General features: G+C 37.1%; 1 protein-coding gene across 1 annotated transcript in view; it reads left to right on the top strand.

Annotated features, from left to right (window-relative positions):
• The window catches only part of FBN2 (fibrillin 2), a 249,570-nt gene that overhangs the window by 225,432 nt on the left and 8,275 nt on the right, over window positions 1-15,863 (top strand). Inside the window, exons 56-62 of the mRNA XM_054589866.1 lie at window positions 6,907-7,032; window positions 8,356-8,562; window positions 9,498-9,623; window positions 10,716-10,838; window positions 12,181-12,297; window positions 12,905-13,033; window positions 14,885-15,004. Of these exons, the coding sequence (XP_054445841.1) occupies window positions 6,907-7,032; window positions 8,356-8,562; window positions 9,498-9,623; window positions 10,716-10,838; window positions 12,181-12,297; window positions 12,905-13,033; window positions 14,885-15,004 (948 nt within the window). The remainder of the gene's footprint in view (window positions 1-6,906; window positions 7,033-8,355; window positions 8,563-9,497; window positions 9,624-10,715; window positions 10,839-12,180; window positions 12,298-12,904; window positions 13,034-14,884; window positions 15,005-15,863) is intronic.

Below are 15,863 nucleotides of genomic sequence, written 5' to 3' on the forward strand. Positions count from 1 at the left end.
ATGGCTCTTATAAAAGAGATGAGATAAATGTTGAACAGCATGTGGAGAAAAGAGAAGAACCCTTGAGCACTGCAGGTGGAAATGTAAATTGGTGCAAGCACTATGTATGTTCTTCAAGAAATTAAAAATAAAACTACCATATGGTCTAGCAATTCCACTTTTGGGTATATATCCAATGGAAGCAAAACCATTATCTCAAAAGGATATCTGTACTTTCGTGTTCATTGTATGATTACTTATAAAAGTCAAGGTATGGAAACATCCTAAGTGACTGAAGGATGAATGAATCAAAAAATATGATCTGTACATACATGCATATGGCATACATACATATCATGTATATACACATTATATATATAGTGAAATACTATTCATCCTTTATAAATAAGGAAACACTGTTATTTGCAACAACATGGGTGAACCTGGAGGGCATTATGCTAAGGGAAATAAACTAGGGGAAGGCAAACACTGCATGGTATCACTTATATGTGGAATCTTTTAAAAAAAGAAAAAAGAACTTATGATCTAGATGGCAGTGTAGGCAGACATGGCTTATCTCTTCACACAACTACTTCAAAGTTACAACTAAAATACAGAACAACCACAACCATCACGCAAAACCATCAGAAGTCAAGTTGAATGGAAGTCTGACAACTATGCAATTAAAGAAACCACATCTGTCCAGACATGCAGGAGGGGCAGAGATGCGGAACGGACTGGTCCCTCACCCACATGTGGTGGATAAATATTCAGGAGGGGTATCTTGGAATCAAGGAGTCCTAGCCTCACATCAGGACTTCCAGCCCAAGATTGCAGTGCCAGGAAGATAAGTCCCCAAACTTCTGGCTGCAAAAACCAACAGGGATTGAGTCAGTGAAAGAAACTTCTGGGGTCCCATGCAAGTCCTGTTACAGAACCCGCACATGGACTAACCTACTCAGACTCGCTCCTTCTGGGCTCCAGCAATGGGGTAGCAGCTTGAAAGGCACCAGTGGGAGAAACTGAAGTATATGGCATCAAGGCTAGTAGCGGCCATTTTCCCTTTTCTAAACTCTTTCCACCACAGAGCCAGCAAGCTGGTATCATATCTGAGACTCCATCAACCTGGCTAACACTGTTTGACCTGCTTTGGAGATCTCCGGAGTCTCTACCCCACTCAACTTACAGACCCACCCAAGCTGCCTTTCCATATGAATGGCTGGTCTTGGCTCATGCTTCATAAATCCTAAATCCTTTCAAACAAGCAACAACTAGCCTCAGTGAGCCCCAGGCCTGACACTAGCAGAAGGCAGCCTAGTTTCACAGCTTGGATTTGCCTGGGAATCTCCAAGCCCAGCACACAAAGAGCAGCCACCTCAGATTGCTTTATAGCTCAGGCAGGGTAACCCTGGACAAAACACAGGTGAAAGCTGACCTGGGCCTGTACCACCTGGGAAACACCAGGGCCAGCTCATCCAGTGGACAACTACAGACCACACTGAAGCACCACCACACTGACCCTACACAGCTGATCCTCCACAGAGTGTGGAGGATGGTGGTAATTGATCACAGCCAGTCCTTGCAGCTGACTGGCCTGGGTAAATCCCTCCCATTGATCTGCCAACAGCAACCGGGGCTCAACTACAAGAGGAGGATGTACTCAGCCCACACATAGGGTGCACCTTGAGTAATTAGCTTGGGTGAGGGGGAGGCTGTGACACTAGACCCTATAGGACACCTACTACGTTAGGCTGCTTGGCCAAGACATGGAGTCAAAGCAGCTCTACCTAATACACAGGAACAAACACAGAGGCTGCCAAAATGTGGAGACAAACATGGCCCAAATGAAAGAATAGATCAAAACTCCAGAAAAAGAGGTAAAGGAAATGGAGATAAGCAATCTATAAGATGCAGAGTTCAAAACACTAGTTGTAAGGATGCTCAAGGAACTTAGTGAGGACCTCAACAGCATAAAAAAGATCCAATCAGAAAAAAAAATTCACTAATTGAAATTTAAATAATTTACAGGGAAATAACAGTAGAGTGGATGAAGCCGAGCATCAAATCAATGATTTGGACCATAAGTACCAAAAAACAACTGATCAAAACAAGATGAAGAAAAAAGAATCCAGAAAAGTGAGGATAGTGTAAGCAGCCTCTGGGACAACTTCAAGAGGTCCAACATTCACACCTATGGGTACCAGAAGGAAAAGAGAAAAGGCAAGAAACTGGAAACCTATTTGAAAAAATAATGAAAGGAAACTTCCCTAATTTGGTGAAGGCGATAGACATGCAAGTCCAGGAAGCACAGAGAGTCCCAAACAAGATGGATGCAAAGAGGCCCACTCCAAGATACATCATAATTAAAATAACAAATGTTAAAGATAAAGAGATAATCTTAAAAGCAGCAAAAGAGAATAGCAGTTAGCTAAGTACAGGAGAGTTCCCATAAGACTTGTCAGCTGATTTCTCAAAAGTAACTTTGCAGGCTAGAAGGGATTGGCAAGAAATATTCAAGTCATAAAAAAAGCAGGGACCTATAGCCAAGATTGCTCTACCCAGCAAAGATATCTTTTAGAATTGAAGGGCAGATAAAGAGTTTTGCTGACTAGAGTTCATCATCAGCAAACCATTATTATATGAAATGTTAAAGGGACTTACTTAAGAAAAAGATCAAAACTGTGAATAGTAAAATGGCAAAAATTACAAATCTATCAACAATTGAATAAAAAACAAACTAAGCAAACAAGAGGAACAGAGACAGAATCATGGATACCGAGAGCATTTTGATGGATGCCAGATGGGAGGGAGGAGTGGGGGAATGGGTGAAGTGAGGGGATTTAGAAGTGCAAATAAGGCTGGTGTGGCTCAGCGGACTGAGTGCCAGCCTGCAAACCAAAGGGCTGTCAGTTCAGTGCCCATTCAGAGCTCATGCCTGGGTTGTGGGCCAGGTCCCCAGTGAGGGGTGCAGGAGAAGCAAGCACATGTTGATGTTTCTCTCCCTCTCTTTGTCCTTCCCTTCTCCTCTCTGTAAAAATAAATAAATAAAATCTTTTTTTTAAGTACAAATAGGTAGTTACAGAATAGCCATGGGGTGTAAAATACAATATAGGAAGTAGAGTAGCCAAAGAACTTGTATGCATAACCCATGGACATGAAAATGGTATGGGGATTGCCTGAGGGAGTTGGAGGTGCTGGGGGGAGGGAGCACTAAGGGGGAAAAAATCAGGACAACTGTAATAGCATAATCAATAAAATGTAATTAAAAAGTAAAAATTAAAAAAGGGCAAAAAAAGTTGAACTCACAGAAACAGAATGTAAAAGTGGTTTCCTAGAGGCAGAGGTTGGGGAAATAGGGACAGGTTGGTAAAAGGGTACAAATTTGAGGTTATAAGATGAATAAAGTCTGGGGACCTGATGTATAGCATGGTGATTATAGTTGGTAACACTGTATGATATAACTGAAGTTTGTTAAGAGTAAGAATTAAATATTCTCACACACAGAAAAGTAATATTTGAGTTGATGAATGTGTCAGTTAACTCAATGGGAGGGATCCTTGCACAAGGTATATGTATCGTGGACACTTTAATTATCTTGCACTTTCATTTGTCAGTTATACCCCAATATAGATGGAGTAAAATAAAATAAAATGGGAGTCAATGAGCTGAACAGTGTGACTTAGAGTGTTGGGCGTCATCCCACAAACCAAAAGGTCTCCAGTTTGATTCCCAGCCAGGGCACGTGCCTGGGTTGCAGGCCAGGTCCCCCGCTGGGGGCGTGTAAGAGGCTACCAATTGATATTTCTCTCCCTCTTTCTCCTTCCTTTTCCCTCTCTCTAAAAATAAATAAATAAAATATTTTTAAAATGTTTTTAAAAAGTGAGTCAGAGAACTGAGCAGAGAAAAAAGTGTTTGCCCCAAGGGGAACAAAAATGTGTCAGTAGCTGTAAGGGTAATGTGTTATTGAGAGAATTTTTTTTAAGATGAAAGTCACTAGAAAATGTATGCTGAAGGAATGATTCATTGAAAGAAGGAAAATTGTGAAATACAGAGTATAAGTTCAATGACTTGGACTTTGAGAAAAACCAGAGATAATTCAGCTGTTGAAAAAGGACAAAAGATTGAAAGTGAGGGTGCAGACAGGTGGTTCATCGTGGGAGGTGAAGGATCTTAGTATGTGTTAGTCATTTTAGAAAATGGGAGCATGGCCGTACTGGGAAGTACAGTAGGATTGCTAAGGGAGTATTAGTACCCATCTGAGATTTGAGTCTTGAATTAAAGGGAGACCTGACCTGGTTGTGTATTTCTCTGTAGTCTGTCCTGCACTGGATTAGGCACAGAGCAGGCAGAAGGGAGTGAGCATAGGTAATAGTAATGGACAGTGAAATGATCAGTCATTGGCAAAATCCTGAGATTTTCAAAGCATAGGAAGTAGAATGCCGAAGATCAAAATGTCATAGGTGGAACAGTATCAGACCAAGATACACCCTAGTGGATTTACAAATTTCAACAGCCAAAAAAGGAAGGAAGGGAAAGAAGGAAAGGGAGGAAATGAATTTTGTTCGCCATAGGCAACCAGGCAGAAAAAGAAATTACCTACAAGGTAGAGAAAAATCAGTCTACTCTTTTTTCAGGTTCCCTCAGTAATTCTCAATGCCAATGATAGGAAAGCAAAAGTAATGTTAAGATTTTGAGACATATAGTTATCTTTCAAGTATAAAATTCATACATTATTAAACATGGAGGAACTCAGGTAGTATACCCAAAAGAGCCTTTCTTGAAAAAATAATTCAAACAACTAACAAGCAAAATAGAGACAGACTTATATATATAGAGCAGGCGGACAGCTCTTCGAAGGGAGTGGAGTTGGGAGGGTGTAGGGATCAAGCAGGAAAGCAAAAGAACTCATGGACATGTCAGCAGTGTGGTGATTGTGGGGGCTGGGTGGGGGATGGAGGTGGAAGAGGGTATGGGGGAATAAATGGCGAAGGGAAAAAAGTACAATAAAAATGAACTATTTGGAAAAAAAAACTAATCACAAACTAATCACATAGTAGGGACTGGAAAGCTAAATCCCAAAGGAAACAAGACAACTTCAAACAACTAAGATACAGATCAAAATAAAGGTAAAACAGGGATAGGATTAAATCAAGAAGACAGACCTTGAACCCTCATATCCTAGAAATAACAGGCACTATACAGTTATTTAAATCCATAACTGAGCACAATACATTTGCATATATTTTTTAATTTTCTGTAATATGTTTTTTTCTAAAAGGGAAAAAGTGTCTATACCAAGATATAACAAATTTTAGAACACTGAGAGCAAAATGTAAATTACTAAAGTGTAAATCTTTTTCTCCAGAAGGAGAGAAAAAACAGATTTCCTACACATGAACAGTAAAACTGAGTAGAAGGAAACAATGGAACAATACTTTCAAAATACTCTAAGAGAAAATAGTTTTGAGCTCAAATTCTATACTCAATCCAAGTGAGAGAACAAACAAGATAGGAAATTATCAGAAATGTTTTGGAATATTTACCACCCAGGTACCTTCTCTGAAATGATAACCAAACTTTATACTCTAATATATTTTTTAAATTAATTTAGGGGGAAGTAGCAGTGTACATGAAGCAGTGGTGAGCCAAGAAACCAGCCTCATTATTTGGTTTAAATAGATGTTCACAGTGCATAAAAAAATATAAGAAGCCAAAATTTCTAGATCACATCAACATTGTCAGGTACCACAGGGAGAGAGCAGAAACAAGTAAACTCATGCCAAGGTACTTGTTATTTCCAGAAGCTTCTTAAATAATTCATAGAAAAGTATTTGTTAAATATATGTGTTGAAGTTTTTCATAGTTAACCACTGGAAGAATAGAAAGAAAATTACAACTTCCAAACAAGAGTTGAGGATGAGAGAGCAGCATAGAAAACTAGACGAAGAATGACCCGTGGACATGGACAATGGTGTGAGGATGGGCGAAGGAGCAGGTGGTGGGCTGGACATAGGAGGGCAAAGCAGGGCGGGGGGTAGGGAATGGGGGCAATTGCAATAGAATAGACAAGCATAAAATATTAAGAGAAGGGGCAATAGCATGATAAATATAAAATGGAAGGTAAGATCCAAACATACTAGTAATCATAATAAATAGTTGAAATTGCTGGTTAACAATAAATGTACTTCTAAAATTTTTTAAAATCCAGATTGGTGCTTAGTTAGAAGAAATGTACCCAATTAAAATGTGAGACAGGTTAAAAATAAAAGAATGGAACAAGATATTCAAGGCACTTGCTAATAAAAAGAAAGCACATGCAAAATAAATTGGAGATTAAAAATGATAAAACATAAAGATGAAAGAAGCAATTTATCGAAAGGACATCATGGATATGATGAGCTCTTTTAGGCTCCTAATAATATAACTTAAAAAAAACACAAAATATTAAGTAAACACAGTAAGTAAAGATATAGAAAATTTTAATAAAGCATTTTTGTTCTTTTACCCTATTTACCACCTTTCCCTAACACCTCCCATCCCTACGCCCCAAGCTTTTCTCTCATATCACGAAAGCTACCATCCTCTTCCCCAAGATTCTCCTCTTCTTTGTCTGGTGTCCTCTTCCTTCCTTCTCTCAGGGCGAGTCTATCCCTTTTGGAAGCCAATTTTCCAGTAATTCATCAAACACTGCCCCTTCCCTGTAAAGGGTGGGTTGGGGGAATGGGCAGGAAGAATACACTTTGATAAGAAAGAACCCATCTGGAAGAATGAGGAAAAGTTGAAAATAAGTGTTCACATATGACTAGTTTTCATCTCATTATATTAATATTTTGGTGAAGTTTTAAATAAGATATAATCCATTAGAAGAAAATTTCAAATTATAATTTCATAATCTGCTCTTTATTCACATCATTTGTTTTTCTAAAGATGAAAATGAATGCAGGACCAAGCCAGGAATCTGTGAAAATGGCCGTTGCGTTAACACAATTGGGAGCTATAGGTGCGAGTGTAATGAAGGATTTCAGTCAAGTTCCTCAGGCACTGAATGCCTTGGTAAGTTGATATATGAGTATGTTTTACTTGGTAAATAAAACATCTGTTTTATGATGTCATCACAGAAGAGCTCTACTTATATATCTTTGTCTGCTAAACAAATCTCCCAATCTGAGTCATCCGCCTACCTCTTCCTAAAGATACACACCTATTAAATAGTGACGTATGTGTCTGTGTGTACGTTGTTTGCACATCTATGTGTAATATAAATAACCATCTTAAATAGTCTTCCCAAAATTAATATTAATTAAAGTCTATGGAAAATGTGACTTAGTAAAACTTACATCAGGGGATGATTTAATTCCAAAAGAAAATATTTGCGATGTGAGGTAAGCTCTGCTGTATTAATGATATTAAAGTAAAGGCCATATTTTTAAAATGCAATAAAGGTTAATTTTTATTTTATGGTACAGAAAAATGTTTTAGAAAATATTTTCTTGTGGAAAATATAAATCTCAGACATTGTGTTGTATTATAATGCATATATTATAAACCATTTTAGTTAATTATGAGCAAATGTAAAAGTATGGAATAGTAAAACTTAAGGCAAACAAAGAGAAATAAGATTACTCATCATTTGATTTGGTGTAAAAACAGCAACTTTCAACTACATCACGTTTTTCTCAAAATGATGTCATCTGCTTCAAATCCTAGGAAATTGTTAGTCAAGAAAATATATTCGTTTTTTGTTGTCTTCAGTCTAGACCTTCACTAACCATCAGCCTTTTTGGACATACAAAAGATAACCTACATAGAAAGTGTGCTTTTTTTTTAATATTAAAATTTCACTAAGATAGTTCATATTAAAGATTTCTTTGCTTATCTACTTCAGAAAAATCTCTTTAGTCTAAATGTTTGAACAGTCTTTTAGATGTAGAAAATAAGAGATTAGAATGAATGTGTACCAAATTTATAACATAGTCTAGAATGCTTTTCAAAAATAAGTCCTGATATTTGTTTGCTTATTTGAAGGGAAGTAATTTAATTTGATTTCCCTTTTATTTGAATTCTACAAGAATGGTAGTTTACTATCACTTAGTTGCTGGTGGCTTGAAGGAAAAAATCTATTTCTAAAATATAGTGTCACTTTTTGTCAAATTTAATTAACTGTCTATAGAGATTGAACACTCTATGAACTTTTCCAACAAAATATTGTAATTGTTAAACTGTCTTAAACAGTGTGACTTCATATAAAAGAATATTTACTTGTTAAAAGTTATTGCTAAGAATGAAAATATTGATTGTCCTATTTAATTTGAAGTTCAAGATGTTGAAGTGTCAGTTCCAGGACATTGATGCCTATTGACTATGCTGTCTTTTCAGACAATCGACAGGGGCTCTGCTTTGCAGAGGTACTGCAGACAATGTGTCAGATGGCGTCCAGCAGCCGTAATCTTGTCACCAAGTCAGAATGCTGCTGCGATGGGGGGCGAGGCTGGGGCCACCAGTGTGAACTTTGCCCACTTCCTGGAACTGCCCAGTATAAAAAGATCTGTCCTCATGGCCCAGGATATACCACTGATGGGAGAGGTAAGGAGTTGAGGAAATTCACGCGTATTATCAATACTGTGAATTTCATTCAGATTAGTTTGAAGGAAAAAGGAGACAGATTGATACAATAATAATCATCGCTAAAATAGTTGTACGTATGTGTGTATATGCTTTTTGTTCTTTCAAGACTTTAGAAGACATAATCTTCGTATGAAATCTTAAAAGCTAGAATTTACTTCTTATTATTATTCCCATTTTAACAGATGAGGTAACTAAAGCACAAGCTAAGGTAGAGAGTAATTTTCCCAAGATCACACCCTTTTTAAGGGGTGGACCAGGGAATGGAACATATCTGTCTGATCCCAAAGGCCATGCTTGTAACCCCCAAACTATACTTACTTAAATAAATGTTGCTTATTTATTTGAGTGTGTACTGGAACTTACTTTGTTTGTGACCTATATACAAACCTGCAACTTTCATAATTGATTAGTGGTTTCCATATTTTTGTACAACCAACTAATGTCCTGAAAAATGCCGTTTTTCTCTCTTAATACACAGATTCTCACCCCTGTGCCTGATTATTTACTAATAAAACCCTTTAAAGTCTAATGCAAGTGCAGATTTGAGGCATGGGAAGTTATCATAAATTCCAAATTAGTTGAACTTCACAAAGATAGCTTTCTAGATCCCCCCAAAGTAATTCATACTTAGATTGCAAAAAAGATAAACTTAAACAGGGCTTTCAACACAGTCTTCATCTGTTCATCTCTTCCCATCTCTTCAGATTATTTTTCTATCCCTTCCATGTGGCCATTCGTCTGTATGATGAAAAAGCACTCAGCACCATTATGAATGTTGGTTGTTAGTTATCTCGTGCCACTTCCTTAATTTCTTTTGGTTTCTAACTAGTTTTATTCTCGAATAAATACTAACTTCTATTTGTGTTTGGCCTTGTTTTTGTTTTGGCCCACAGATATTGATGAATGTAAGGTGATGCCAAACCTCTGCACCAATGGTCAGTGCATCAACACCATGGGCTCATTCCGGTGCTTCTGCAAGGTCGGCTACACCACAGACATCAGTGGCACCGCATGTGTAGGTAAGGCGAGGCATCGCGACATCTGGGTGCTCATCAGCTGCTATTTCCCACAAGTCACTTACTGTCAATAGAGTTTATTATGGGGCCCTAGAATATGTACGTTTCACTAAAATGATGCCACACTTTCAGTAATGTGGTTCTTAGTAGTGTCATACTTGTCCTGGGCCTTGTCCAATCATGTGGGACACGGAACTGTTCAATTCATCAAAAAGTCTGTTTTATCCGGGAAACATAAAAATTATAAAAAATAAAATTTCAGCATTTTCAATTTTAATTTAAGATATATAAATATTTGAAATTTTTTGATAACAGGATTTCTGGTTGTGGATATGTGTGTTTGCAATATAAAGAAAGCATGCTTTATGCTTGTTCCTCGTTGCTGTGTGGGCAGCGTGTGCAGAAGCACAAGGGACAGTGCCGTGGGTGGGGGCCATGCCACTACTGGGCCAAAAGAAAAGAGCAGGAGGTTGCTGGAGCCTGGAAGGAGAAAGTTGTGCACAGAGGGCTGCCTTGAGAGGAGCCGTGGCCTCTGATCCAATGACTCAGGCAGCCTGAGCCCATCTTGTGGGGAGGGAGTAGAGGAGACAAGAACCAACCAGAAGACAGAGCGCAAGAGAGGAGATTCCTGGGCCCATGAGCAGCATGGACCAGGGGGAGGACTGGACCTGGAGGGGCAAGTGGAGGATTTCCAGCACAGTCCATGGCCCCAGAAGATACTTAGGGGAGTGACAGCCTAGAGAGTTTAAGAGAAATTCTTTTACATCTACGTGTCAACATTAAGATAAAATAAACTCTGTTAAGTTTATTGTCCCCAAATTGTAAACCAAAGTACATTAATCTAAAGAATTGAGTGGGTTTTTTTTGAACCCAGTCAACTATCAAGATACTATATTTGTCCAAGATCCATAGATCTACAAAGTAAATCAGTATGTTACTTGAGCGAAAATTGTTCCATACATCACATCTCTCTGGCTGCTTCCCTTTTAAGTTGGAAAAGATATAGCTAAAAGAATGAAGTGCAAATGTGGAGGGAGGAGAGAACTGGTAGTTTCTTTTAACCAAGAATTTAATCTTCACATCACTTTTTCTTAGATCTCGATGAATGTTCCCAGTCCCCGAAACCATGCAATTTCATCTGCAAGAACAGTGAGGGCAGTTACCAGTGCTCGTGTCCACGGGGATATGTCCTGCAAGAGGATGGGAAGACATGCAAAGGTGAGTGAAGAGGCTGGCATTTGTGACTCTTTTCTATGTCTCTTCTTTCAATTTCATATTTAGCTGAACAGAGATTATACCATGTGCACCTCCTTCATTAAAGTTTGCCTTCGTAGTGACCAGTGTATTGCTCATAGAAACCCTAATAAAGGACACATGGTAAAATAAAACCCAGTTACGGTGGTTTGCTTCTTAGAGCAAAACAGATTTAAAAATAAAGAAAATTAAAACAAATTAATTTTGGTGAAGATAGAGATAAACAAATAACTAAAATAAGATTTTTTTGCTTCTTATCTGAAATTTCATTTCTGCAAACTATCTTTATTACACAATTAATTCCAGAGACTGATAATGAATTGGTAAATTTATTTTTTTGCTTAGGTAGTAATAAAAATAATCTTCAAACTAAATTAGATAATTAGAATAACTCCAGTACTATACTCATATATTCAATTTTATATTAAACCTCATCAGTATAAAATTAATGGACTGAGAAAATTCCTGTCTAATTAAATTTTGAAATACAGATTTTTCTCAAGAAAATGAAGCTATATTTCCAAGAAATAAAAATAAATAACATAGCAAGCAGGGCTATTCTCTTGTACCTATATCATGAACCATTATGAGTCAGTTTAATTTTGCATTGTTTATATAAGAGTGCAACTAAAGTGTGTGTGTTTAAACTTTTAAATAATGAGTAGTCTTATTTATTTACATCTTATATTGCATTATAAATGTATTTAAATATATTTTCATATCTTAAGTCCCAATCTAACCAAACTCATATCTTGAGTTTTCTGTTAGTGCAGTCCAGATATTAATTCTCTTCATGACTAGAATGACAGATGCTGTGTTTTTGCTTTCTCTGGTATTTATGATGGTCTTTTCATTTGGATCCTGAGAATCTGACTCAGTGTTTGTGTTGAGACCTTCATCAGTTTCCAAATTATGTTTTATTTTTATTTAATCCCCTCTTTTAATAAGAATAAGTGACCCACCATGTACTAAACTGCATTAAATGCCAAAATTACAATCTTTGGATATTAACTTTGAGAACAGTGTGTGGAAAAAAAACACAGTTATTCTTTCATTCATGTTCTTCAAGAAAACTTTGTGTTATGTATGACCTTTGTTATCCTATTATGTTGCCCATAATATTTATGCTGCTTAAGTCTGTGAAAAGAGACTGCTTGTCATATGCATGTTGCAGTGTATAAAACTTCCAGCAAAAATATAGACAAAATATTCCCAGTAGAACATACACATCTCCTGTGGCTTCATGACAGAGGATGCACAGCCAGATAACACTGCTCTGTTTGCACGGGCTTCTCTCTCGTTTCAGACCTCGATGAATGTCAGACCAAACAACACAATTGCCAGTTCCTCTGTGTCAACACTCTGGGAGGTTTCACCTGTAAATGTCCGCCTGGTTTCACACAGCATCACACTGCGTGTATTGGTAAGACAAAACTACAAATGGGAAATTTTATAAACTTTTGATAGATGCATAAAACTTGTACTTAAAATAGTAGAATAATGTCTCAGTACTTAACAGTTAGAACCAATCCCTCATACTTAGTGGTCTAAAAATGTTGTTTATAATATATTTTTCCTCTCAGGAACATTTAAAGGGAAGAAAGACCTATATAGTCTGAGCACACACAGAGTAGGTATATTCCAAGCAGTGTCTTTATATTGCATTCTAAATATAACCATATGTGTTCATATAAAATATGATTAAAGGTTCACTATAACTTAGACCATGTTAATGAACATGCTGGGTTTTTTTATGTTAGAAGACACATATGCTAAGGGCCCTTCCATTGTATTATCGAAAACCATGTCCCCAGTCAACCCAGAATATGCTCTTATTTCAAATCTCTTGAAATATATTTTTTCATACCACTTTTGCCTATAATATGACATTGAATCCTGGCATACGTTTCCCTAAAATGCTGTTTTCACATTGTGAAATTTAGGCTTTCAAACTTCACTCTTTATGTAGTGGAATTTGAGTCATGTAGTAATTGGGAGGCTTGATCCTCTCCTCCTTCTTGCTTTGCTAGACAACAATGAATGTGGGTCTCAGCCTTCCCTTTGTGGAGCAAAGGGGATCTGTCAGAACACCCCTGGAAGTTTCAGCTGCGAATGCCAAAGAGGGTTCTCCCTTGATGCCACTGGACTCAACTGTGAAGGTGAGTTTATTTGCTCAAAAACCATTAACCTAATACAGTGTACCAGTTTCTTTTTACCTCCAAGACAATAAATGAGAAAGTTTGATCATCCCAAAAAAAGAAAAAAGCATTTAAAAAAATTAGAACCCAGAAATTAATTTTTGTTCACAAGTTTTCAGATATTATTTTGGGGACAGAGAAAAACTTTAATGAGATGAAACAAAAATTTAGGGAGTACGAATTGGCATTTAAGATAACTGAATGGTTTACTTCATTATTGATCTAAAAAAAGAATAGAACTGAAAAAGAATTCTATACCTAATATGGTTTACAGTAATACATGAGTGTACCAGGGGGAAGAAAAAGGCTTTTTGTCTATGATACCTAAATGTGTACAAGTTAAGTGTAAGAAAAAGAGCCAGTTATCGTGGAGAATTGGAGAACTGTACCAAAACCACTGGGGAAAACAGGTGGCTATTTTCATGTTATTTGGTCTGAGACTCTTGATTCACTCTCTTTTCTTCCATGGGCATTCTTCTAGTCTCCCCTGCAGTGGGTATTTCCTGTGAAGTCCAAAGGAATGTTTCAAGTGGCAATAAAATAAAAATCTTCAGTATTTCCATTGTAAGACTAATGTATTAGGATTGGTATCTTTTACAAAATACCTGTACCATAGATTGTGAGACTACATATAACACCTTTATATTTTATATAATACTACAGTTTGTTTTATCGATTGTAGCCACTCTTTACATATTCTTCTAAATATATGAGTATGAATTCTAGAAATGTATTCAAAGTTTTTAGGATACTCTTTATGGCCCGACCCACGTGGCTCAGTTGATCGGGTGTCATCCTGCGAAGCAAAGGGTCACTGGTTTTATTCCCAGCCTGGGTTACGGGTTCAGTCCCCTCTTGGGGTGCATACTAGAGGCTACCGATGGCTGTTTTTCTCTCACATCGATGTTTCTCTTCCTCTCTCCCTCCCTTCCCTTCTCTCTAAAAAATTTAAAAAATATATTTTAAAAAAGTTATAGGGCTTTTATATGTATCTAATTTTCTACCAAGAAATACTGTTTTAAAATTTTCTATTTTAATATTTTATATTTGAAGTCACCGAGACTTTGAAAGTATTCTGAACATACAGCTGCTTGCCACGTGTGAGTTCAGCTTGTGACTATCCACATAAGATACCATTTATTAATTATCCATATAAATTTGTTACATACACATCAGACATGCCAATTTTATTTCACTCTTTATGGGTAGATTTCAAAGCCTCAGTTGTCATTCCAAAAGAGTATGCATATATGAACAAAGAAATTATTCCATATGTGTAATAATACCACAGCATGTCTAAAAATAACATTCGAATACTTAAAATTTGCCTCTAATTAGTCTTGAATGGTAATAAAAAAATTTTGTGTGCAAAACAATTATACTTTTTAGATATCTCTCTAGTGATTGTATCTTCCTGAAAATGAGGATTACATGTCAATCGTTTTTCAATCTGCTAGAATATGTAATGCAAATATGTTTATATCACTTACTGAATAAGTCAGACCATATGCGAGCTGATCATCCAAAATGCACAGCATTTGTGGTAGCTGTGGTTGACTTGCTGAAATTAAGATGTTATTTAGAGCATTGACGTGGCACGGTCTGGTGGATAATAGAAGAATGAAATCTTATCTCAGAACCATTCCTTGCGCCACCACTGATTAATAACCAAGTGACTTGGAAAAATCACAGCCTCTCTGAGTGTCTTCTTTGTTTGTTCCCCTGATAATAGTGTCCCCAGGCTGTGTTGGGAGTATATTTAAGAATAGTAGAAAAAGGTCCCATAAAGATCTTGCTGGCTTGTTTTTGCAGATGTTGATGAATGTGATGGAAACCATAGGTGCCAGCATGGCTGCCAGAACATCCTGGGAGGCTACAGATGTGGTTGCCCTCAAGGGTATATCCAGCATTACCAGTGGAATCAGTGTGTTGGTGAGTGCTCGCTTCCTACATAGCATCTGCTTTTCTCACCTTAAAGTATCGTTAAGTAAAAGGAACAAATAACAGAGGTTGACGTTTCAATGTAGACCTTGAATCCTAAAACTTAACAAACAGTGCTTAGGAATGGCGCTGGGGGATCCATTATATTAGTCTCTATACTTGTATAGATTTGAAAATACCCACAATGACAATATGGTTTTAGGTACCTGACAGGTAACACAATGAGAGCATTTATAATTTTAATTTTCTACTAGATACAATTTTAAGTTTCTGAAGATGGTGTCAAGAATCATCATCTTCATTTGCCAAGGTCAGGGGCTTTTTATCAGTAATTTAGTGTCTTTGGGTTTGGGATTGAAGGCTTACTCATTCCCTCCCTCATACAAATCTAGAGGAATTCAGATCAACTTAATGAGTACTCTCCGTCTGAGCTGTCCAGCCAAACAGATGTAATGAAGGAGCTGAAGTATTTTAAGGTAGAAATAGTACCTAGTTACAGCAAATTCTGTTGAAAATTCCTGTTAAAAATTCCAAACAGGCACTCTGCTCTGTTTTTCTTGGATTGGTAATAGTCATGGAAATTCTCTTTTTAAGGAGTGACTGATCAAAGAGGATACCGTTCTTTATTTGAGTAACCAGCCAACTTTCGTAGCTACCTGATATCTTGGTTCCTTTTGAATGCACTTCATAGACATACCATCCAACACATTGTGACATTAGATGCTGGTGTAACTAAACAGAAGGGAAAAGAGTGGTCTTGCAGAGGAACGGCAGGGTGTTTCCTGCTTCTGTTGTGATTTCAGTTACCCCACATGTACTTCAAATATTTTGCTGTGCTCAATCTACTGCA

The sequence above is a fragment of the Pteronotus mesoamericanus genome, unplaced genomic scaffold (assembly GCF_021234165.1).
Source record: "Pteronotus mesoamericanus isolate MK-2021 breed Mesoamerican mustached bat unplaced genomic scaffold, CSHL_Meso_final scaffold_167, whole genome shotgun sequence".
NCBI classification, from domain to species: domain Eukaryota; kingdom Metazoa; phylum Chordata; class Mammalia; order Chiroptera; family Mormoopidae; genus Pteronotus; species Pteronotus mesoamericanus.